Source organism: Daldinia childiae (genome assembly GCF_008694065.1).
Source record: "Daldinia childiae strain JS-1345 chromosome Unknown Scaffold8, whole genome shotgun sequence".
Lineage (NCBI taxonomy): Eukaryota > Fungi > Ascomycota > Sordariomycetes > Xylariales > Hypoxylaceae > Daldinia > Daldinia childiae.
In genome coordinates, this window is record NW_022984649.1 from 1560285 (window position 1) to 1584205 (window position 23921).

Here is a 23921-nt window from a genome sequence, read left to right on the forward strand (position 1 = left end):
GTACGTAATAAGAATTCGCATATGCACATGTGAAGTTATGTAGAAAAGACAAAGAACTGAAATAACCGGGTACCTATAAGTGTGGCTAGTGCAGACCTCATTGGTGTACCCAGTCCGTTAAAAACATGTCGAATATGCATTTAACCACAGAGTACCTAATTCAAAACGAACCAGTAGCTACCTAAAGCTAAGGTTCTTATGAATTAATAGGTATGTTGTAGAGTTTATTATTCATATTTTACAGCCCCTTCTTTTAAACATTTTAGTATCCTGTATTTTGTATTGTTCTTGCTCTAGACCCCTAAACTACTCGGCAAGGACATCATTGTCCGGATAGTATCGGTAGATGCCCCAATCGTACTTCTGTCTTCTATCGCTAGCGAGGTATGCGGCGACGTTTGGTCGACCCTTGACCGCCTCCCATAGCCGGAAGACCCGGTCATATTTGCCGGATTCTTTAGCCTGGTTCATAGCTTTTGGAAAGGCGAACTGGACGCCATCGATGCACTGTTTCATGTTTTCGATTAGTCGACAGCCAAAGATCCAACAGTGAGGATGCCACATGAAGAAGTCATGATAGAACCTCAAGTACATACGGAATCAGTATAAGAAGTAGGGGTAACTTACCTGGAACAACACTAAGTCGGCGTAGGTGAACGTATTCCCCAAGAGCCATGGGCCTGGACCGAATTCGTCGCTTTCTAGCACTTTCTGCCAGTACCCAAGATGCTTAGGTAGGCGGTTCTTAATCCATTCTTTACTTCGTCTCAAACTTTCCTCCTTCTGGTCTTCGTAATATAGTTCTACGGCAATCGGATGGTGGGAATCGTGAACTTCGTTACTCAGACCGTCAAGTGCAGTTAGAGCAAGCGCATTCACCCGATAGATATCATTCTCTCGTGATCCCGAAAGTCCGAGCCTAGGACCAAGATACATAAGGATATTACTAGTTTGAGATATAACAAGGTCACCGTGCTTGAAAAGAGGCGGGGCGTAGTAAGGCGGATTTCCTCGTTCGCCTTTATAGTCGGGAGCAAGGTAAGCTGTGACAACCTCTCGACATTTGTCGATAGGGAGAGATGAAGTGTCCTTATATGAGACACCAGCTTCCTCGAGTATCAGTCGAACATGTTCTCCGCGACCGGGGACGCCAGTATAGTAGATAAGTTCGTAGGGTGCATCCATACTTGATATTAATGCAGATAGCCGGTGTTTCCGTGTTGTTGGTATTGACTTTTCAAGGTGAGCGAAGAATTTATATATATAACACAGATGTATAACTAGGTAGGTAGGTACTTCAACTTTTTATTTAACACAATAGATAGTTCAGTCCTAGGTACCTATGCGTAGACTACCCCTATCTAGAGTCCTTTTTTATAGTGTCGTCTCTGCTTACATGCGAACATCCAAGATAGGTACTTATACGCTTCAATAAGTACATATCGGCTTACTTACAACTATATTCACTTAATGCATCCACTTAATAGAATCATTGCCTACAATTATGTCACGGGATGACGTGACGTTTACCCGCGTCTCATTAATCAGCGTCGCTCTGCCACGCGTTTATCAATTACACGTTTGTCGGTGAAGAATGAGATTAAACAAGCTGACAAGTTGATATTCATAAACTTTTCAATTTCTCTTCGTAATTTTCGGTGTCGCCAGAAATCCGGATTAAGTCAACTTCATCTTGTCTTATGCTCAATACAGCTAAGACCCCGTCAATTACAAGATGACCTCTCATCGAAAGATCGCCACAGGCCATCGAGTAGATTATTTTATGGAAATCAGGCATCTCATTATTTGAGATCAACTTCAAGACCCCGTCAATATGGGGAGTCGTTTAGATGCTAACTCAAATGCTGTGCGAAAGCGCATAGAAGACCATACCTTTTCAGATGAAGCGGGCGAGGAATATGAGTCTAGCGCCTTTGGCGGTTTTGGAGATTACTTTCGCCGCAAGAAAATCAAATTACAAAATCTTGACTCCGAATTGAGAGCTTCGTCGACAGACAAGCCTCAAATATTTAAGGGAGTTGTCGCGCACGTTATAGGCTACACGCAGCCGCCACTCCAAGTCCTTCATCGTGATCTGGTCCAACATGGCGCTGGCTTTCTCCAGTATTTGGACTCCAAGACCATGGCAACTCACATCATCGCATCCAGCCTACCACCAAAAAAGATGGTCGACTTTAGCAAGTATAGAATGGTGAAGCCTGCGTGGGTTACAGATTCTATCAAAGCTGGAAAGCTTTTACCGTGGTCAGATTACCGAGTGATAGATGAGAGCCCCAGGCAGAAGACATTGAAACTAAGTGGGACTGGAATATCCACACAATCCAGTCCACAATCACCCCTGGCAGGATATCGGGAGCAAACCGAGAATAGTTTCTACAACAGTCAGCTTAAAGGTATTGCACAGTCTATTGACGGAAAGCACCTCGGAGACATCTCACCTAGCCGACCAGGGTCAGCTCTCAAATATGCCTATGATAATAAGACTGTTGAGCCCACGACGCCGTCGGGTGTATTGCAAGGACCGCAATACTCGCCGAACATTTCCGATGAGATGGACGAAGACTCGGTGATGCTAGTCGAATACCCAGAATCTACAGCACCACAGGCAACTAAGGAGCCTGATGAACAAGTCAAGAACGACGTCGAAGATGATATTCAACCCGGCCCATCAGTTGACGAGCAAAAAGCGATGACTTCTGAGGAGCATAATGCATTGCTTCTGCAAGATCCGCGCATGAGGAAATCTTCCACAGCAAATCCAGATTTCATCCAGCAGTATTACTCTGAAAGTAGGCTGCACCATCTATCTACCTGGAAAGCCGAGTTAAAGTCTAGGATGCAGAGGCTCGCCGCTGAGAAAGGTTCACAGAAAAAGCCGACAAAAAGGAAGGCCGGTGCGAGGCGCTACGTAATGCACGTTGACTTCGACAGCTTTTTCTGTGCAGTTTCGCTGAAAAGCGCACCCGAATTCATTGATAAACCTGCTGTTGTTGCACACGGAACAGGATCTGGCTCGGAAATTGCCAGCTGCAACTATCCAGCGAGGAAATACGGCGTGAAAAATGGCATGTGGATGAAGCGGGCTAAGGAATTATGTCCCGAGCTCAAAGTACTACCATATGATTTTCCAGCGTACGAACAAGCCAGCAAATCGTTCTACGAATGCATTCTAGAAGTTGGCGGTGTTGTGCAGAGTGTCAGTATCGACGAGGCTCTTGTAGATATCACCTCCGTTCTCCTATCTGCAGTTGGCTCAGATGGTTCCGGAGTCGACGAGGGCAGTATATGGAGGGAACAGGAAAAGGCGGACCAGATAGCCTCAGCCTTAAGAGAACAAGTCAAGGAGAAGACCGGGTGTGCTGTTTCAGTTGGAATCGGAGGGAACATTCTGTTAGCAAAAGTCGCGCTTCGGAAAGCCAAGCCCGCAGGCCAATACCAGATCAAACCAGAAGAGATAATGGAGTTCCTCGGCGACTTGAAAGTTGATGATTTACCTGGAGTCGCTTACAGCATCGCTGGGAAACTAGAAGAGATCGGTGTTAAATTGGTGAGCGATGTCCGGCAAACCTCCAGAGAACGCCTAATCAATACCCTTGGTCCGAAGACAGGTGAAAAATTGTGGGAATATGCTCGGGGTATCGACCGAACGGAGGTCGGCGAACAACCAATTCGCAAGTCAGTCTCAGCTGAAGTCAATTGGGGAATACGATTCATCAGCCAGGAAGAGGCCGAGGAGTTCGTGTTTAATTTATGTAAAGAATTGGAGAAACGTCTTCTAAACGAGCAGGTCAAGGGCAAACAGCTTACGATGAAGATCATGCGACGTTCATTTGACGCTCCTCTTGATCCGCCAAAACATTTAGGACATGGCAAATGTGATACCTTCAACAAAAGCGTCATGTTTGGTGTTGCCACCCACGACTATCAAGTGTTAGGTAAAGAAGCCGTTTCGATCCTCCGTTCCTATAAATTTAGCCCGGGTGACCTTCGCGGTTTGGGCGTACAGTTGACCAAACTCGAGCCAATCAAGACTTCGTTGTCAGGACCTGACGGGAGCCAAAAGAAGCTGACTTTCGGTGCTTTTCGTACTCCTGGTTTAAGCAAAAAGCCAACCCTTGAGCCAATCCAAGATGGCAATGGTGCAGAAGAGGCCAGTTCAAGGCAAGGTCGAGGCGAGCCGCAAGACCCGATTACAGAGAGTCCCTTAACTCCACGAAAACCGAAGCCAGAACGCCATCCAGCATTCGCGCTATCTCAAGCAAACAAGGTAGATGCTAAAGCGAATACCCCCTTAAACATCAGCGGAACCCAATTCATCATGCCATCCAACCCGGACCCCGCAGTCATCGCCGAGTTACCCCCGGATATTCGAAGCCGGCTTATGGAGCAAGGCCGTCGAGCTATCCCGGAACCTCGCGACGAGACACCAGCCGTCAAATCGAGGACTCAAAGCCCAGCACTCGTAGATGGCATCCCTCCCGAGATCGACCCCGAGGTATTCAACGCCCTACCAGACGACATGAAAGCCGAAATCCTAGAACAATACCGACCACGAAGCAGACAACAAACCTCGCTCCCCCAGTCCCCTCGCCGAGACCGCATCATCCAACCCCCTAGACAAAGAACACCAACCAAACGCCGCGTACCCAACCTCTTCGCCCGCGCCCGCGAGAGACAAGCCGATGCTAGCGCCAAAATCGTCCAAACCACAATCGCCAAACCACCCCAGCCCGACCCCAACGACGTCGAAGATCTAGACCCGGAATTCCTCGCCGAACTACCGGAGGAAGTACGCCAAGAAGTCATCGCCGACCACCAACGCCGTCGGCGTGCACAGCGCGCCGGCTTAGACCTATCAAAACTAAACCAAAACAAGAGGACCTCAGATATCGGCAATGGCAATGGCAATGGAGAACAAGAGCCCGCAGCCCTACCAAACGGCCAGACACGCCTACGCTTTAACCCACGCCCGCCTAAAGTCGGCTTCACATCCAACGGACTTACCACGCTGCCCGAGATCCGCGACATGCTCAACGTGTGGCACCGGGAGACGCGGGACGAGGGTCCTCATAGGCGGGACGCCGAGATATTGGAGAAGTACTTGGTCCGCGTCGTGCTAGAGGAGAAGGATATGGATAAGGCGGCTAAGCTGGTCCGGTGGTTGGATTATCTAGTAGAAGACAGCGGTGGGGATGGAGGCAAGGAGATGGAGTATCGTGGGAAGGAGACGTGGCGTGAGGTCGTAGGGCGGGTTAAGATGGAAGTACAAAATGCGGTGCGGGAGAGGGGGTTAGGGCCGTTGGATATATGAGTTAGGATTATTAAATGACGCCGAATATGACCCTATTTATATACATTACTATGAACGACATGATAGAAAGCTTAGAACACGTAGAATTGTTATAAAAAAAACGAGTGCTCTATCATCGAAGCGGTGTATTTAGACTTGATAACGCTTTTCAAACAACGAATGCCACCTATTTACTACTATTCAGTTTCATCTCCGATTTTCATGTACTTCAGCTGACCAAACAGCTCTCACGCCCAACTATACCTATATCTAGAGGTATGAGCCGCCAACTTCCCCCGCGACGATTAACTCAGTAGACAACAATGCGTAACGCCTCCTTGCGAGATGACGCTATGACAAACGCTGACTCTGATCTAAAGAGTGTAAAGAAATCAAATAGTAACACCCGATCTCAAACTTAGTCATTCATCCACACATATATATCCTCACTCGTCAATTTCATTTTAATCTCACTCCTTACAAGCAACCCCAGCCCAAGGCAAAAGTCACAGCCAGCACGAGAATACCCACTCCCACGGCTTGTAGTGCCGCTTGATCATGGGGTGCTTCTGGCTGGTTGCCGGTTCCAGCATTACTCCCGTTTCCGCCGAATCCATTGTTATCTCCAGGAGTCTTCTTTTCCGTAATGTTATATAGTGTCATAGCGAGATGTCCACCACATACAGTCGTGTTTGCACCATCACACTACAACGATGAATATTAGTAAGTGCTCTACAAAGCGAGAGGTCAAGTAACCAGCGTAGTAGATTCGGGTGTGTTCCCAGACGGGGTTCAATGAGCTCGAATAATATGGAGAAAATCGTGACACCATTGGTGTCCAGGAGAAAGATGGGATAAGGGTAAGAAATGAAGGAAGCTAATTTCAAATTATACGTACAGGAAGATCACAGACGTCATCAATCAAGTGGTAGCTGTGCTTCGAGAGGTTGTCACCACACCAGCACTGGTAGGCAAACTCAAGGCCGGCATAGTGGTAACCAGTCTGGTTCTGGTTGTGCTTGTTAGAGGCGCGGCGGCAGAAATCTACGCACACGTGGACATTCATGAGGCCGGGTGCCACCAAGAAGGGACCATCGAGAGCATGTACGTCAGGGTTTAAAAGGGTAACCTCAGACCAGCACCCCACGTATTTGTAGACGGGATCCTCGTCGATGATTCTTAGCTCCGGGCGAGGAGAGTCGCTGGGTGTGGGATTGGGTGCGTCAGCCTCGACGATTAGGGTGTTGTTGGTAGTGTGGGTTGAAATGGTGGTGTTTCCGGGGACCACTGGCATGGGCAAGCATGTGGGTTGGGATTGACGTGCCACCGCAAGGGGAGCTGTGGCCAGCAGCATGGCGAGGCCGAGGACACCTGAGTATATGTAAGGTGCCATTTCTCTATTACTGATGTAGTGTATAGTGTGTTATTCGTATCTGTGAAGTGTAAGTTTAGCAACGTACTTGTTTGAGTAGTAGTTTACTTACATAGAGATAACAAAGGCTCTAGAACAATGTAGAGGACTGGCGTTGATGATCTATGTCTATGGTTTAGCTATTTGCGGATTGAATTAGTGTCTTCTTTGGATAATTACCTTGACAGAAATAAATCTGGAGTCCTCGTATGAATGTTCACAGTAAAATGAAGCTCTTAAGCCAAAAATGGTAGTATTAGCAGTGATGATGATAGTAACTTGATGGTCCTTTGCAAAACTGATGTTTGTTGTTGATGTGAAGATGTAATGGAGATCTGCCCCGAGAGATAAAACAAAAGATTCAAATGCTTAGATACCTGCCTACTAGACTTCCTAATTGACTTGGGAGTAAGAGCAACTGGTGTAAATGGCAAGAGGTGTGGGTAAGTACGCGTATGAGGTAGTAAAGGCCAACCCCTTATGCTTACCATTGTATCCTCGAGAGAAGCGACGAAGTACCTTTAGTATGTAAAACGACCTAAGTATAAGTCACTTTCTCCTCATTAAGCCCGTAGCTGCCTCTTCATACTGTCTACAGTTAAACATCCCCTTCCTTATTTTATCCTATCCCCTCCCAAGCTTCCGAAAGACACACCATCGGTTAGAACCCGTCTTTCCACAACCTCATTTAGCCTCCAATAGACTTAGTAGAAGGGGTGAAGCGTGCAGGCGCTGCTCTAGCAGTTTTCATAGACTAACATGTACCTGCGTGTTTGTAATATGAAGAGACGTTCTAGAAGGTAGCAAATGGCTTGAGATACCCTAAAAATTGGAGGTAAAGTGCATTATTTCATTTATGCCGCTATAAAGAGTGGTATGAGAGTTCACAAAGCATTACTAATAAAACACTCTACAGAAAGGCTTGAGACGACTCATATGTGTGGTTGATCGTTTAACTATTTTTATTCGACTCTATGTAATCTACGGCTATACGGCCAAGTCTGTAGCCTTCACTATAATTTATGTAGTCCACAGTTCTATAAGATCCACCACAGATCTCAAATATGAAAGAAGAATCTTTCCTAGGAGCCTTCGTGTTGAATATTGGCTGTAAAGGGGTACTGGCTTTAGTATATATGTGTCATCGGTCATGGCAAGGGTATATATAGCATGCTTCCACGCTAACTGTGGACATCGTCCTTATTTACCCACGTTCCTACGAGCCTCATAGCCTTTTCGTCTCCGTCTACTAGACGCTCATCTTGTAGCGCATCTGATAAACACCGCCAGGGATCCCGGCTTCCTCCCCACTTGAGTAGATTCTCCTTTAGCCTCTCGCCGTTCGCTCGATCGAGTGCAGCCCCGTTCTGGCCCGCTGAGAAGACAACCTGCCACACGCGCTTAGAGAGGACCTGATCGAAGAGATAGCTATAATAAGTGCTGCCGTAGCCGAACAGATGGCCAAAAAAGCCTTGCCATCTGGTTCCTGGTGGATCCGATGGGAGCTTCCCAAATTTTCTTTGGAGGTCTAAATAGATCTCCGTAGAATCAAATGTGCTATCATTCGGTAGGGATGAGTGATACTGCTGGTCTAGCATGGCGAGTATAATCTGGTTCTCTCTGTCAGATGCCTCAAATCTCCTAGATATGTTTAATTTCTCCACGACCATATCAAAGGGTAATGGTTCGTCTGTGACGTGATGTCGTGCGAACAGCCCGAGAACAGAGGGGTCTGCACAGAAATGTTCCATTAGAGTAGATGGCAGCTCTGCTAGGTCAGTCGCGCATCGAGTTCCGGCTACATTTTGCAAAGAAGTCCGGGCTAGAATTGAGTGGATAGCATGACCCATCTCATGGAAGAGCGTTTCCATCTGATAGTAATCTAAGAGGGCAGGCCCACGCCCTTTGGTCTCTTCAAAATCGCAAACTAGTGCGATCGTCGGCAATTGCTTTATAGAGCCGGATTGGCGAGACACATGCATCCCATCATTTGCCGCGTCAATAGGAGACTCAAATTTGGGTAGTCCTTCGACACCAGCTGCATCTCGTTCTGCTACTTCTTGGATTTCAGCTTCTGAAATCTCTCTAGAGCAACGTACTGTGAAATGTGCTGGGTTAGGAGATTTATCATCCCTAAAGAAAAGATCGCAATATAGGACCGCGACATGTCCATCAGTATCAGACACGACATCCAACCGCCTCACGTCAGGATGCCAGGTCTCTCCCGGGAGGGTGTCATGGGGAACGAGCCTAATTCCATATAAACGAGTAAATAATCTCGATAAGCCCTGCATGACAGTCCCGAGTGAGAAATAAGACGACAGAAAATCATCACTACGTCGTCGGGACCTCATAGATGAACGAATATTCTCCATATAATAGTCTCTGTCCCATGGTTGGATCTCAGTTGCTGTAGAGTTCTGCGCTTTTCTCTTCTCTCGAAGGAGGGCTGCAATTTCTTCTTCAACAAGCGGCGCATTGCGATTAGATAGAGCTAGAAGGAATTGATGAACCGACTCGGGTGTTTTGGCCATCATCTTATCGTGCAAAGCCATCTGGCTATAACTTTCAAACCCTGATAGCTTTGCAAGTTCGGCTCGCGATCGTAGCAAAGCCTCTAGGATTTGGATCGACCTGCCGGAGGCTGTTCGAGTTGCATAGTAGATTGCCTTTCTCGTATCCTCGTCATGCACGCTTCTCAGTGCCACTGTTGCTTCAGGCGACAACGTCGGCAGCCGGATAACGCCTCCACGGGTATACCTCCGGGCCATCTGCGGGTTCATTCCATATAATTTGCTGCTGGGGAATTCGAGGAATCTCTGTTCGGGTTGCATGTCTTGGACGAAATACGACCCTAGTTCGCTAATCTGCTGCGATAGGTCGACAAATTGATCCCGCGACCCTTGTGGGAGGTGTATTGCAGACTTCATGAAATCCTGTTGTAGTAATTTCGCAACCGTCTGTTCCTCCTCGTTCCAGCTGGCCATGACCTCTGGATTAGCGAGAGCTTTCCCTAGCTGATCACTTAAACCCGTCGCGGTGTTCAACTGGTTCATGTACTGGTACACTAGCGACCATGCCTGCGACGCAGCTGCTTGGGTCTTCTCGTCGGGATGGGTTACCCGCACGAAATCCGAAACATCTAGGACTCGACATAGTAGATCGCTCAGTCTATCTAAGTCTCTCACGACCGCCTTATATTCCTCCAACGTCGACGCATTGAGCACCTTGTGAACGAGCTTCTGAGCCCTCTTAATCGTGATATCTGCAAATGTGAGGAAGCCTTGTGGTGACGTTAGATATTTGTTTCTAAACAAGCCAACATTCTCACGACTCGCGATTTTGAAGAAGGGTTTGGCAAAGTCTTTAAAGGTAGGTGGAGAATCGAAGATCTGGCGCAACAGTGCATCGTCATGTTTTAGATTGGTAGGAGAATGGTCGACTGGTATTTGTGAGGTATCGATCTGAGCAGCTCCGGGCGCAGAAGAGAGCCACCGTCTTTGGTCTCGGACTCGAGAAATTCGAGAAATTCGAGAAGCTTGAGAAGCTTGTGAGGCTTGTCGGAGACATCTTGAGCAGGTCCACAGACCTGAGCGAATAGTCTTTATCATGACGTATAGAACATTATTAGTTAGAAACTTTGAACCCAAAGCAAAGTCTCAAGTAATAAACCACCTATTTACAAAAAGAGAATGAAAGGAATATGAAATATACAAATAATAATTTATTGTTTAAGTGCAATTGCTGGAATGAAGCAGCCGCACGGAAATTGACGGTTCGCAATTACGTACCTGCGTACAAACCAAAATTTCGCCGAGGGCCCGACCCGGAACCCGCCGCGTAAAAAAAAGGTACCTACATGCCGATTTGTACGTACATCATTTGTTGCAGTCCAATATTCTCATAAAAAAGCTTCCAAGTTTTAATAACTCGAAGCATTGCCAACCCCAATTGAGCGCAACATGGCTGCGAGAGTGCTGCTGCGACGGGTAAGATTCCCTTTAAAATATTTAATCAAGCTATTAAAATACTAATGAACATTAAAACTATAGCGTGTCGCTGCGCCTTTCATGGCTGCGACTCTTGCCGGAGGAGCTTTATTTCCCTCGGTTGCGCTGGCTGAAGCACCCTCACACGACCACGTACGGCTACTCTCCTATATATACTAATATGAACGAGCCGCTTTATTAATTCATACCTCGACAGTCTTCTAAGAAACCTATATACGACGACTACGAGACCTTCCTCTCCCAGAAAGCCACCAATACGCCAGTCCCATCACCAGCCTCAGATACTATATCAGAAGCGTCCTTCTCATCGTCAACGACATTAGTCGAACATTCAGAGCAAAAACATCACAGTCCGACGCCGACCGACCGGTTAGCCGTAGAGGTCGGCAAAGCCCGTCTATTCCTATACCGATATGCTACAGCTACGGAGGATGCCGTAAACGGCGCCATCGACTCGGCATTCCACCTGGAACAGTCCTTCACCGAGACTATCGCATCGCTGGCGCCGGCGCGGGAGACTGGCGAGAAATTGATGCCGGGACTAGTATACGTGCTTGTGGCATCCATGACGGGTAGCATCATCACAAGGAACCGCAATATCATCCTGCGGGCCTCGCTACCCCTAGCCTTCGGCGTCGGCGCCGGCTGGTTGCTTCTCCCCGTTACCATGACAAACGTGTCAGACCTGCTATGGCGCTACGAGCGCCGATTCCCCGCCGTAGCCGATGCCCATCTCAAGACGAGACAAGGCATCCAAGACGCCTGGCGCTTCGCCAGAGTCCACGTCGACGTCGGGAAGAACTACGTCGATGAGAAGGTGGGCAACACCCGCGATATTGTCGAGAGCTGGGTAAAGCAGGGTAAATAGATAGAAGGGGGGTCTTTTCGAAGAGAATACTACCTTGTACTTTAGACGAATAGACACAAAATTTGCTTTTGTTCGAGGCCAGGAAGGATACCAACTACTATTGGACGTGTAATTGAAAGTACATAAGTTGTTGCTATATACACTTCCCATTTCTCTATTTTGCATAAGATTTTAGTCTAGGTAGTTCATCCTCAAACAATGATTTTGATCATAAACGAACCAATATATGTATAAAAGGGTTGGCTTTGTAAACCAACGCATGATCTATTCTACAAGTTGCTCTCCGCAACCCTATCCTGATTTTATTCAACGCCGTCATGGGATCCGCTAATGTATACCTACGCCAAACGCAGCCACCTGTGTCTATCCTATCTTTACAACTCAACATTACGCTCCGCTTTCTTAACTAGGGAATTCAAAGTCCGTTCATACGTCCACATCGTGACAGCGCTCGCAGGAGCTGCCTTAAGCAAACTAACCGGTAATCCTCTATACAGGCCCCTAACCCCTTCTCTCTCTAGAATCCGGCGTATGGTGCTTACCGTACCGGCGTACTCGGGAATATTCTTGTGGACGTAGCGGCTCCGCGTGGGGCCCTGGACTTGGATACGCTTGCGCACGAGGTCGAGGGGGAACACGCCCGTTTTCGCCACGACACTCGCGATGACTCCAGCCGTGGCATCTCCCGTGCCCCAAGGCAGCGCATCAACTTGTCCCAGCGGTAGCCGCGCGCCCTCGTACACGGCGAAGAAGAGTCCCATGAACGGTACGATCTGCGCTAACGCAGGTGCCAGTCCACGGAAAAATCCAGGCGCGCCCTCATCTCGCGCTATGTCAGCTATCGCCCGCCGTAGCGACATGTACACGCGGTCGTTGCCCTGGGCCGCGAACCGCGTGCGTAGCAAGTCCAACGGGTACGTAGCCGCGGTGGCTGCTGCGCCGGCCGCAGCACCGCTGACAAACGACTCGACGGACTGGGGGAGCCGGCGGACATCTCCATAAAAAGTGCGTAGTAGCTGCGTCGTGGACCGGTAGGTAGTGAATTGGATGGAGGCGTACGCCACGTACATCAACTCAGCGGGCACATTGCCCTTCCACAGGGCGGTGATGCCTTCATTAGCGACGATATGACGGAATGTGCCGATAGTGCCCTTATAGATAGGAGAGCCGCGAAGGTCGAGATGAGTTCGGGGGTCCGAGAGCGAGTGCGATTGCAATTGCAGGCGGATCTTGACAACGTCGAGGGGCGCAACCACAAACCGGGATATTAAACCGGCTGTAGCCCCGGCGGTTACGACTTGGAGTCGTGAGCCCTTTAGTAATGGCAAGACAAGTGTCAGTTTTTTTTACTCCTTTGTCTCATATGTACCTAAGGTATGTGCATATTGTGCCTCCAGGGCCAAAGCTACGTACCTCATCCTTGAGGCGTGGGCCAGATTTCGACATACATCCGCAACGGCCCTACCCGGGACTAGGGTATAAACTCGGGAAATAATGCTAGGATGTTTTCTAACCCGCGAGATTTAACATGCGTTAGAAATTCCCGGGTGCGGCTTAGGAGACCCCCGCGCGAGTTATGGAGATTTGTTGTACTGTGGGATGATATAGTGTAAGGTGTAGAATCCGAAAAAAAAAAAAATGCAGCACGTGCCGTAGCCACTTGCCGTCCGGCGAACAAGGGCTACGGGGGTTAATTGAGACGCGTGATGATGCCGATATAAGCTAAGAGGACCGTCAACTAGCTCGGCCGATTAATTACGGACGATCTTGTGAACACTACCTTGGTATGTACAGATGCACGAATGAACATACGACCATCAGCAAATAGGTGTACATGTATGTATCCATCGCCAACTGGATGTCAGTAGCCAAAGTTATCCCGCGGTCTTAAAAAAAACTTAGGTTGCACTTGAAATACTCAGCTACTGCGTCAAGCCGCAAGATGACGCTTTCCATCGGAAATTTGGAGATTTCTAAAGCCGATCCAAAAATTCAATGGGCTAAATAGTGCTTGACTCCAAAGAAGTGACGTAAATTGGTAGGACTTTTACAACTTCTTACAATTACGAGTTATCACGTGTTACAATGCCAATATATATGCTGCTATAGCTTACCTGCAATGCACTGCAATGTTCTGCAATAACCTACAATAGGTTGCAATGGTAGGATCGACAAATATTTTAGGTGGTATGACAGGGCTATATACTACGTGTAAATGTGAATCAAACATCATCGATTCGGAGCCTAGTTTGAGCATTTTAATGTCCCCAGTTCCAATTCAACGTATCATTAAAGAAAAGGTGTCTAGATGCATAATTACGTCCATCGCGGGGCCGATATGACCGTGATATTTGCGACTATATCTGGACTTGCTCATACTTCATTTTAATTCAGGGCCAAGCCCCACTAGACATGTACATAGGTATGTACTTCTATCGACTAGGAGTATTCGACCACTAAAATTCGACCTAACATAAGGCAAGTTTACTTATTAACAGGCCTAATTCGCTAAATTGAATAAGCTTCCGCCCGCCCGAGCTTATGCCTCCCATTCGTCCTCTCCCCAGATTTAGAGTGGGACTTTCTAACTCTCTAAAATCATTGGTTCCCTTTGAAGTTCTGCAACGTACATAACAGACTCCTTGCGATTGCCTCTTTCTTCCTTCGAGTCTGTCTCGTCATCTATCCTTTTTTCTTTCTCTTATATTACAAAATTCTCTTCTACGTTTTTATACGACTTACTTTTTCTGTCCCTTGACACTGAAACAATATACCGTTGACTAGCGTAGCTCGCGTAACCAAAATAGGACGTCAGCCTCTGAAGGAACGTCTGACAAGCCCTCGTTGCATGTGATAAGCTCCACTGACCACTGTCCACTGTCCACTGTCCACTTATTCGAGGACCTCAAATAAGAAGCTCCAGCAACGCCTATTTTCGACTCGTGAACTCTCACCACAGCACACGGAACGATACCAGAACCTCTGGAGAAATCATGGCAGCTTCAACAGTCAAACAACCGGACGTTCAACAAGTCTTAGGACCTCTGTTACCCACACTACCAGCCGCCGCCTTGTCAGCCCAACCTTCAGAAAACTCTCTTCCACTTCTCTCTCCGATTCTTAGGCAACGAGTTCAACTTTTATCATCAGCTAGCTCCGAACCGTGGATTCGGCTACTATGTTACGAACCAGGAAATGTTCCTAAATTGACAGAAATCGCCCAGGGCGATCGGTTACAACCCCATCCCGTATCTGGCGAGGTTGAAGTCGATTGGGAGTATGACACCGAAATCCGCTACCGGAGGGTGGACGAAGAGACTCTACAAGCGCTCGTGTTACTTAAAGATATCGGATTAACTTTCCGCCTGGTTTATTGCATTGGAGATCCTGCAGGCGACGGTTGGAAAGTTGGCGAAGTCAATGTAGCCGAGAAGCCGTCTCCGTTTTTATCATTTAGTGGCGTTTCGGACATTAGCGAAGCCGATAGGCAGTTTAATGAGTCCAAGACGAGACCAGCCCAGAGCAGCGGCCTTACAAGTAGCCAAACTGCTCCTGTTATGGACGACGACGACGACGACGATGATGATTACTGGGCAAGATATGACGCGACACCTGCGAGAACTCCTGCTGTTAAAAGGTCACCTGCTCCACAATCTACTCGTGGCGTCAGTACAACAGCTGAGGAAGACTACTATGCTCAGTATGACGATGTCCAGCCAGCTATGGACAATCATGACCCAGACGAGGAAGCAAATTATGAGATAGCACCGCCTCTAGGTTTAGGCACTAGGCCAAGCAACGGCAGCGACGAGGAGGAAATAGAAATCAACGAAACCCAGGGTGCATGGACACTTGCCCCTAGGCCGAAGTCACCTTCTGTACACTCGAGAAGTGGTGACGACCCAAGCATAGTTCATCCTTATCCGAGACCTGCTTCAAGTACCGGATCGAACGCTTCGGTTGAGAAACTTGAGGCGGCAGCAGCGAAACAAGAGCAGAATGATTTCGGCGTTAAGCAACATGTATCTCGAAGCATTAAAAGCTTATTCATGTTGTCTCGTGCGTCAGGAATCGATCGCGAGGAGTTTGAACGACTAGTGAAGACGGAACTTGATACCTTAGGACTATTGGAAGAATGAATTCAATTTGAGATGTGTTGTTTTAAGTTACGGAGGCATTTAAAGTTGGGGAATCTGGTTGTATTTACAGGCGTTCGGACGGCCAAATTGGCGGGTATATCATTTTTGTTGGGGGTGCCCAGGGGCGGCTTAGCTACCTAGGTACATCTTGCATAAGGGGGTGATGCATTCTACGGCGTTATTGAGTTAATCCGTTAGGTATATTCGAGTGTATTGTACGCAAGAGGATACTGAAATAAATTGAGAATATACGAAATTTACTAAAACTTACCAAAATATGTCTCCTTAAACCAGACAATGAAATTCATGTGATATGAGTAGCATTCAACAGAGTTGTTTTGTTTTGTCTATATTGGAGGTCGCTCAATTAACTTCCAGATGTATCTCTTTTAGACATAGATACATCGGTACAAGGTGCGATTGAATCTAGCTAAATTTAAATACCGATATCTCCGGCGGGACTAGGTACTGCCCCACATGTCCCTGAATCGGTGCCCCTCCTAACCCCTCTGACTCAAAAATAAATACACGTTTACTAAAATATGTACATTTGATAGACCAAAAAAAAGTGTGAAGACGGGAGAAAGCGTCCCTTACGTTATTTCGCAAATCATATCGACTTCGCATAACTCTCCTTCTCAAATATGACTCCCGAGGAATCGATTGCCTTGATCAAGGTCGGCCTGACCGAAGTTCTCAATCCCGAAATCATCGAAGATGTTATCCTTAATCAGAAACGAGACCTCAAAGTCTACTGGGGAACGGCCACGACAGGACGGCCTCACTGCGGCTACTTCGTGGCAATGGTAAAGATCGCAGAACTTCTCCACGCCGGATGTCATGTCAAGATCCTCCTTGCCGACTTACATGCCTATCTCGACAACATGAAGGCCCCGCTCGAACTAATTGAGCAAAGACTCAAGTACTACGAATATATCGTAAAGAGTTTACTAAAAGCTGTAGGCGTAGACATCACAAAGCTAGAATTCGTCAAGGGAAGTTCCTACCAAAAGAGCGAGAATTACACAATGGATCGATTCAAGTTGGAGGGTATGACTAGGATATCGGTTGCGCAGAAGGCTGGTGCCGAAGTCGTCAAGCAGACTATCGATCCGTATTTAGGTGGTCTGACCTACCCCCTGATGCAAGCACTCGACGAGGAGTACCTTGGCGTTGACGCACAACTCGGTGGTCTGGATCAACGCAAAATCTTCACGTTTGCTCTGGAGAACCTACCAAAGATCGGTTACAAGGTCAGGGCGCATCTGATGCACTCAATGGTGCCTGGTTTAGGAGAGGCACAAAAGATGAGCTCCAGCGAACCGGATTCTAAGATCGATTTGCTAGATTCCCCCGACGCGGTGTCCAAGAAGTTGAAAAAGGCCGTGTGTGTACCTAAGAAGGTTGAAGGCAACGGTGTTGTGGCCTTCGTAGAGCATGTTATTTTCCGGGTGGTAGCTATAAAGACTGGAGGAAAGCCTCACTTTACAGTCGAGAGAAGAGAAGGAGAGCCCCTTATCTACGACGACATTGAAAAATTAAAGGCAGATTACGAGGCAGACATAGTAAATGAACCCCCCATTAGTGTGATATCTCTGCACAATACTAACCTCTATACAGCTCACTCCTCAGCTTCTTAAAGCTGCCTTGACGAAAGCGCTGAACGAGCTCTTAGACCCCATCAGGAGCGAGTTCGAGGCATCAGAGGAATGGCAGAAGATTGCAGAGCTAGCTTACCCGTCAGAAGAAAAGCAGCAAAAAGTGAAGAAGCAAAAGGACAAGGGCGACCCGGCTAAGCGTGCAGCTGCGCTCGCGGCGAAGGCAGAACAGTTGAAGTTGAAAGAGGGTGGAAGCGAAGAGTCGAAATAAAACCTATGATACCTCGTAACTAGCAGTATTGGTAGATCTGATGCTGGCCTATAAAATAGTTTTGCATTTTTTTTAGAGCCCTTGAAGCTGATAGATAAATACTATGGTCATTACAAGATTTTTGTTTCTTCTGCTTTTTTTTCTTATTCTAGAAATTGGTCAAGTTCTATATGAAGGCTACGGTACGGTAAGTTATAGTGATCGCACGTCTCATGTATAGCGATAAGATAGGGTCCGCACGGGGAATTCAATGTTCCCCTGCCGAATTTATTTTAACCAATCAACATGCAGCGCACTTCGTTGCTCGCGCCCGCTACGCCAGGAAAAAAAGTGACGGGAGCTATGAAATAGTCTCTTATACCTGTTTCGATATTAAGGTATCCTATTTCACAACCACCATGCTACGACCTAGATTACGGATACCGAGGGCGAGTCGGTTATGGCGTCCAGTACCATCATCCCGTTCAATACATCAAGTTCCCACTCTAAATGTCAAGCCAGAAGAGGGAGTCCCCGAGTTACTATCTCCAGGAGGTTTTGATTTCGCATGGACTCAATACCAGCAACTTGTCGTAGAAAGACTCAATGCTTTAACGGCTGGTATGTTGATAAAATCATAAACATTGGGCAGCTAGAGAATATTTAATTCTTAGTCGCTATTTCGGTATTGCGTGAAGCAAAATACTCAACAGTCGCCATTGCGTTTATTTAAACCGATTAAAAAGCAAAGCATTGAGAGCTAATACTAGGATTAGGTACCGATTATGAACACCAGGAAGTCCTAACCATCCTTAAGTCAGCCGCGCGAGAGCCTTCACAAGCACCTATCTTTAACTATGCATCCATGGCACATAACAACCATTTCTTCTTCAAGAATCTCCGCACCGACCTGCAATCACAGGAACAGGGTAAGTCATGAAGACAGTATAGGAGAGAAGAAAATAAGAAAATACTGATAATGTGCCTAAAGACATTCCCGACGAAGAAAAAATCCCCCACCTATTAAGGTACGAGCTATCAAAGCAATTCAGTTCGATCAAAACACTCCGTCGCGAATTTCTTGTCACAGCAATGGCCATGTTTGGGCCCGGATTCGTGTGGTTGGTCAAGAATGCGCAGTCGACCGAATTGCGCATTCTGACGACTTACTTGGCGGGGAGCCCGTATACGGCAGCGCACTGGCGCCGCCAGGGTCTCGACATGAACACACAGCCCATTAGTGCAAATAGTCCGGCCAAGAGCTTTGTAGAACGCAGCCAGACGGCGGCCGGCGGAGACACTGGTGCCAGATTTGTACCCTACAACCAGACCGCGCCGGGTGGCACCGACGTCATCCCTCTCTTATGTCTAAATACGTGGGAACATGTGTGGCTACGAGATTACGGTATCGGTGCCGGTGGCGTAGGAGGAAAGAGGCAGTTCGTTGAGAACTGGTGGAATGTCATCAACTGGACCAATGTCGAGAGTGCAGCAAGCATCAATAGGCCCGAGCCCAAGACATGATGAGGAATAATTCGATATGAACAAGGTGGAGACTTTCGCTCCCAGGCAGTTCAACTTGTATGATACTAAAAACACCTTTTATAACTAAGGGAGGGCCATGTGCTATACACTCAAAATGTACATGATATTACCACAAGGTATGTACATAGTACGTCTTCAAAAAGGTAGTGGATGATCAGCGTTTAAACGATAAGTTTCATGACATCCCCCTCTTGGTAAAGTGCAATGAGGTATGAATAAATATATAATACTGCCAAACGCTCGGGGAATATCCTTTTGTGGTCTAAGATAAGTTGGAACACTGGGCGCTTGGATAATATCCCATAGCAGATTATTTAACAATCACCAAGTCTATAAGAAAAATGTGAATTATGAACGTATTTGTTTTATTTATCAATCTTCCTTTTCCCGCAATTTTTCAAAACTACCCTAATTTAATGATAACCTAACAAACATAACAAATAGGGAGCGTGTTGTTGGTATCTCAAGAACCCATAGCCGTACTTATCTGTCGACTACAAGGAATAAAAAAGTAAAACAAAAAAAGGCAAAAATACCCGTTCAAATCCCCACATTCGTACGCCTGAAATCAGGTATCAGCTGTCGAAGCGGACAAGAAGAAAATCAAATAAAAAAGTAAGTGCGTGCTCGCTCGCAAACGGCTAACGCCTGGATATCATCAACCATCAACCCTGCCATTGCTATCGCAGCCCTCGTCTTTCGTCTTTCGTCTTTCGTCGTCTTTCGTCACCAATTACCGTACCAATATTTGCCATTCGTCATCATATCGTCAAAATCCAACTATTCGCTAGATCCGGGTTGGGCTGTGTGCCCCTATATAGGTAAGACAAGGAGCGAGGGAAGCAATGCAAAGCAATGTAAAGCAATGCCAAACGTAACTTCTGCGACATCCAGCTAGCTACCACAGCCTCGGTTTGAGGGAGGTGCATATATAGGAAGTGGGAAGTGGTTGAAACGTAGTAGAAAAAAAAGAAGAGAAAGAAAATATATGGAAAAAGATGGTCGGTGAGTGAGTGAGTGAGTGGGTAGAAGGATGGGTAGAGGGATATAGAGGGATAGACAGCCATTGTAAACATGACTGTCTAACCTAGATCATATTCCCATTAACGCTAACCTCAAACCCCTCGCCCTTCTGCCTCAGCGCTTTAGCAAGCATAAGCTCGCGCATCCAATCAATCCTCTCGTCCCGGCTGCGCACCGCGAAATGATGCGTCTTCCCGGTCCCATTAGCCGCGCCCTCGAACCCGGGGCCAGCAACAGGCATCAATGGGCCGGACCCGATGCTCTGGCTCTCGCGCTTGCGCAGCCGCGCGCCCATCATCCCGCCGCTCCCCTTGGACACGTTGTCCTGCGGTATCAGCTGGAAGCTGAACGCGGCGACCGAGTCCGAGTCCGCGGCCGAGGGGCTGCGCCCGTGCTTCGACCGGCTGATGTTCATGGCTTTGAAGGCGGCGTTCAGCTTGGACCCCGTGGACAGCGACGAGCACGCGATGGCGTAGTCGTCGATGTCGATGTATTCGAGCGCGCGGGACCGCGTCGCGGCGTCCCGGTGCAGGGCCAGACGCGTGCCTTTTAGCGTCGCGTATTGGTCGTGCCATTCGTGTCGCAGCATCCGCGTCTTGCGCTTCTTCACCGGGCCCTGGTAGGTGATGCCCTCGGCGTCCTTGACGACGGGTGGCGATCTGGGGCCGGCGATGCCGCCGACGGACGAGGTGTGTAGAGGTGGGAGGGCGCGCTCGAAGGCGCCGCTGCGCGATGAGGTGGGTGACCAGGGGTATTGGGCGCGGGGAGGAGCTTGGAGAGGTTGTTGAGGACGGGCGGGGACTTTGGGGGGAGAGGAGGATTTGGGGGAGATGGAGTGGTGAGGGAATCGGGGGGCGATGCGGCCGATAGGAGTGGTGATTGAGTCTTCCTCTACGGGCGCTAGGGATGGGCGCCGCGAAGCTCGGGATTGGGATCGCGGTCCTTGGGCTGTGGGGCCCGCGCGGTAGTTCATGTCAGGTGGGACGGATTGAGAAGCGTCTCGGGCGACGGGACCTAGTTGTACGGCCGTTAACGGCACGTCCATGTCTGAGAAGGGAGTGCCGAATCGGCAAGGGGCGTTTTGTAGATCGGGGGATAGAGCCTCGGCCCTGTCCATCCGTTGCGGGTAGTGGTACTGAGAAGGCTGCGGTGTCCGATTGGCGTCAACACGTAACTGTTGTGATTGGCGCTGAGATGGCTGCGGCTGCTGTTGCTGTTGTTGTCCCGGGATAGAAAGCTTAGGCAGAGCACGCAAGCCCTCGTGAGGCCCTCGCGGCAATATCTCGAAGGGAGGCGTAGGCGGAACTTCGCTGGAGCATGCACCGTCGTCCTGGTGTTGGAAATCGAGGAACTGACGGACATTGTCTAGGGGATCTCGTGTCTGAAGATTACGAAGAGCGGCTTCCTGCAGGTACTGGAAAGGGGGCATGCCGGGACCGAGAACGTCCGACGACGCGACTACTGAGGGTACGGCATCAGACATAGGCCGTAACGCCTCAGTGGATGAGGGACGGTTAATAGCCGGTGCGGTCTCTGGGTTTCCTGGGTCCCCGGCGACCATGATAATGCCGCCCTGCTCGACATCTACAAACGGGTGGTCTTTCTTGAAGGCCTCGATCATCCGTTGCTGTCTCCTGTACTTGGAGCAGTTTTCGCCTTTCGAGCAGTGATGTGGCTTCGGCATCATCTGCTCGATTCCGACGATAGATACCGATTCTAAGGGTGAGATGATATCTTCGTGGGAAGGCTTTTTCTTGCTGTGGCTTCGCTTGAGGCTCTTGGAACGCTTGACACTTCGGCTACGATGCTCCCCACTCCCATCTTCCGGTCTCTGTTCTCTTCTCCGTTCCCTCCTCACTTCCTTGCTTTCCTCCTCTTCTATCGGGGTATCGAGTCTAGGCGAAGATACTGTAGCAGCAGCAGCAGCAGTAGCTGCCGCGACAGCTGCCGCTGCTTTGCTATCCCGTAGGACGTGTATCTCTTCCCATACTTTAGTCCGAACTCCGAAAGATTGGATATTCAATTCTCGTAGATCCTCGAACTTCAACGTAATTAAGATAGCCCCGTTGATGTCGTTTTCGACGAATTTCTCGGCAATTGAAACTTCAATGCCAGCATTGAGCATCCATTGCGCCACCTTCTCCGGCGTCCACATTGCTAGGTTACCCGGGTCTAATTTCTCGTGCGTGAACTGGAACGGGCTGTTCCGAGATCGAGGTGGCGGTGGTTCGTAAGTAAGAGCAAACCGATGATCCGCTTCCAATGGTTTGGCTGTCTTGGGTGTTATTGGCGATAGGCTAAGAGCTTCTTGGTATTCAAATGAGTTCAATGACGTTGTCATGGAGGCTCGGAATAGATGCGGTCCTCTCGGTCCCTCCACCGGCTTCGACGAGTCGAAGCTAAACGGAAACGCGTTCCGAGCTCTGCTCGACCTAGGCGTTTGTATTTCATCGTATGACGATACTGTTGTAAAACTGGGCTGGCCCGACTAGTAATTGGGTTAGTAGCGAACGCCACCAAGCGATATATCGGGTTGGGGTTTTCGTGGGCTTACCGAATTTAGACTTATTCGTGGTGAGTCTGGATCATCATCTTCTATTTCGCTAACGATATCGTCTTCTTCATCCCAATCGGTATCTACAAATTCAGTCGCTACTGAAGTCGGGCGCGGATCGTATCCTTTTAGACCGAAGAAAGGGTCGTGTAATTGATTTTTCTGGCGCATTTCTCTATGCGATCGCTCGCTTGTTCTGAGCGACAGCGTATTCTACAGCAACGAGAGTCAGCTACTGCTGCTTAAGATGCGGGTAAATCCGGGGTAGAGATGAGATGACTACAGCCGGGAACTAATAAGCTTACCATTTTGAAAAATAGAAAAGGGAAAAATGCAAAAATATGCGCTTTTTGGTATATGTTGCCGTTGCCGGCCTTACGATTATCTTCCTCTCCGTCTAAACCAAAGGGGGTATACGAGATATGCGAATACTAAAAGGAAATAGCCTCGCTGTGAGCAGTCGAGGGACAGGTTTGACGTCGCAAAGGAGAGAGGAAACGGATGAAAGTACAGCGTGGGCGCCTGCGGAACGTATATGTACGGGGTATACCGGTATAGTATATGGTGTAGTATAGCCCCGGATCGCAACCAGACCTATGCAGGAGATACAGTGATACGCTGTGATAATGGAGAGCAACGCCACGATGTGATTTGTTTCTCGGGACTTCACACAGCAAAGAGACACCGACCTAGTGCCACCTATTACAATGCCCTTCTCTATCACTAATAATAGCTCCGCGTGTGTTGCCTGTGTGTGAAAGTCCCAAATCCCACGAAGCCCAGAATGGTCCCCCACCGAATGCCCAGCGTTAAGCAACCCGAATATAGAGGGCTGGTTGGACAAGACAGATGAGGTGTGCTAGAAAATAATTGGGACTTTCTAAAGTTGCCATTGGCTGTGATTTGCCACGACCCCGGCACATTTCCTTCTTCTAAGCGCCGGACAGCCTAAGCACGGATGAACAGGGATGAAGTTGTCCAAGTCCGCTTCACTTAGAACCCGATTAGGTATCGCCTTATAGTAACCGTTAGCAAAAGTGGCGCACTCTAAAGAGTGAACGACTGCACGGAGGGACCAACATATCCATATCTCCATATCTCCATCGTCCACAAAGGGGGCCATAGGGACTCGAATGGGCGCCTCAAGACATAATACATATGGATGTTGGGCATCCCTTACAGTTGGGGCCATGCGAAATTCCAATTCACATC

The 23921-nt window shown here is 48.3% G+C and overlaps 10 protein-coding genes across 10 annotated transcripts; 5 read left to right on the top strand and 5 right to left on the bottom strand.

Moving 5' to 3' along the window:
- Window positions 1–306: 306 nt before the first annotated feature.
- GL218_07195 (Glutathione S-transferase) lies at window positions 307–1185 on the bottom strand (the record flags this gene model as incomplete). Its single annotated transcript, XM_033583942.1, has 2 exons — window positions 307–507; window positions 628–1185. The coding sequence occupies 2 exons, from the start codon at window positions 1183–1185 to the stop codon at window positions 307–309; spliced, it is 759 nt and encodes a 252-aa protein (XP_033432994.1).
- A 649-nt stretch (window positions 1186–1834) lies between these two features.
- On the top strand, window positions 1835–5332 carry GL218_07196 (DNA repair protein REV1; the record flags this gene model as incomplete). Its single annotated transcript, XM_033583943.1, has 1 exon — window positions 1835–5332. One exon carries the CDS (start codon window positions 1835–1837, stop codon window positions 5330–5332), a length of 3498 nt encoding a protein of 1165 aa, XP_033432993.1.
- A 456-nt stretch (window positions 5333–5788) lies between these two features.
- GL218_07197 (uncharacterized protein) lies at window positions 5789–6665 on the bottom strand (the record flags this gene model as incomplete). The annotated part of the gene is made up of 2 exons (XM_033583944.1): window positions 5789–6016; window positions 6210–6665. The coding sequence occupies 2 exons, from the start codon at window positions 6663–6665 to the stop codon at window positions 5789–5791; spliced, it is 684 nt and encodes a 227-aa protein (XP_033432992.1).
- A 1238-nt stretch (window positions 6666–7903) lies between these two features.
- On the bottom strand, window positions 7904–10333 carry GL218_07198 (Mitochondrial intermediate peptidase; the record flags this gene model as incomplete). Its single annotated transcript, XM_033583945.1, has 1 exon — window positions 7904–10333. The coding sequence occupies one exon, from the start codon at window positions 10331–10333 to the stop codon at window positions 7904–7906; it is 2430 nt and encodes an 809-aa protein (XP_033433001.1).
- Window positions 10334–10684: 351 nt separating this feature from the next.
- GL218_07199 (MICOS subunit MIC26) lies at window positions 10685–11600 on the top strand (the record flags this gene model as incomplete). Its single annotated transcript, XM_033583946.1, has 3 exons — window positions 10685–10711; window positions 10775–10864; window positions 10929–11600. 3 exons carry the CDS (start codon window positions 10685–10687, stop codon window positions 11598–11600), a joined length of 789 nt encoding a protein of 262 aa, XP_033433000.1.
- A 374-nt stretch (window positions 11601–11974) lies between these two features.
- On the bottom strand, window positions 11975–13046 carry GL218_07200 (Mitochondrial thiamine pyrophosphate carrier 1; the record flags this gene model as incomplete). The annotated part of the gene is made up of 2 exons (XM_033583947.1): window positions 11975–12913; window positions 13014–13046. The coding sequence occupies 2 exons, from the start codon at window positions 13044–13046 to the stop codon at window positions 11975–11977; spliced, it is 972 nt and encodes a 323-aa protein (XP_033432904.1).
- Window positions 13047–14593: 1547 nt separating this feature from the next.
- Window positions 14594–15739, top strand: GL218_07201 (uncharacterized protein; the record flags this gene model as incomplete). The annotated part of the gene is made up of 1 exon (XM_033583948.1): window positions 14594–15739. One exon carries the CDS (start codon window positions 14594–14596, stop codon window positions 15737–15739), a length of 1146 nt encoding a protein of 381 aa, XP_033432833.1.
- A 644-nt stretch (window positions 15740–16383) lies between these two features.
- On the top strand, window positions 16384–17608 carry GL218_07202 (Tyrosine-tRNA ligase, cytoplasmic; the record flags this gene model as incomplete). Its single annotated transcript, XM_033583949.1, has 2 exons — window positions 16384–17304; window positions 17360–17608. The coding sequence occupies 2 exons, from the start codon at window positions 16384–16386 to the stop codon at window positions 17606–17608; spliced, it is 1170 nt and encodes a 389-aa protein (XP_033432832.1).
- An 844-nt stretch (window positions 17609–18452) lies between these two features.
- GL218_07203 (putative superoxide dismutase protein) lies at window positions 18453–19111 on the top strand (the record flags this gene model as incomplete). The annotated part of the gene is made up of 2 exons (XM_033583950.1): window positions 18453–18516; window positions 18579–19111. The coding sequence occupies 2 exons, from the start codon at window positions 18453–18455 to the stop codon at window positions 19109–19111; spliced, it is 597 nt and encodes a 198-aa protein (XP_033432831.1).
- A 1108-nt stretch (window positions 19112–20219) lies between these two features.
- GL218_07204 (uncharacterized protein) lies at window positions 20220–22880 on the bottom strand (the record flags this gene model as incomplete). Its single annotated transcript, XM_033583951.1, has 2 exons — window positions 20220–22643; window positions 22710–22880. The coding sequence occupies 2 exons, from the start codon at window positions 22878–22880 to the stop codon at window positions 20220–20222; spliced, it is 2595 nt and encodes an 864-aa protein (XP_033432837.1).
- Between the last annotated feature and the right edge of the window lie 1041 nt (window positions 22881–23921).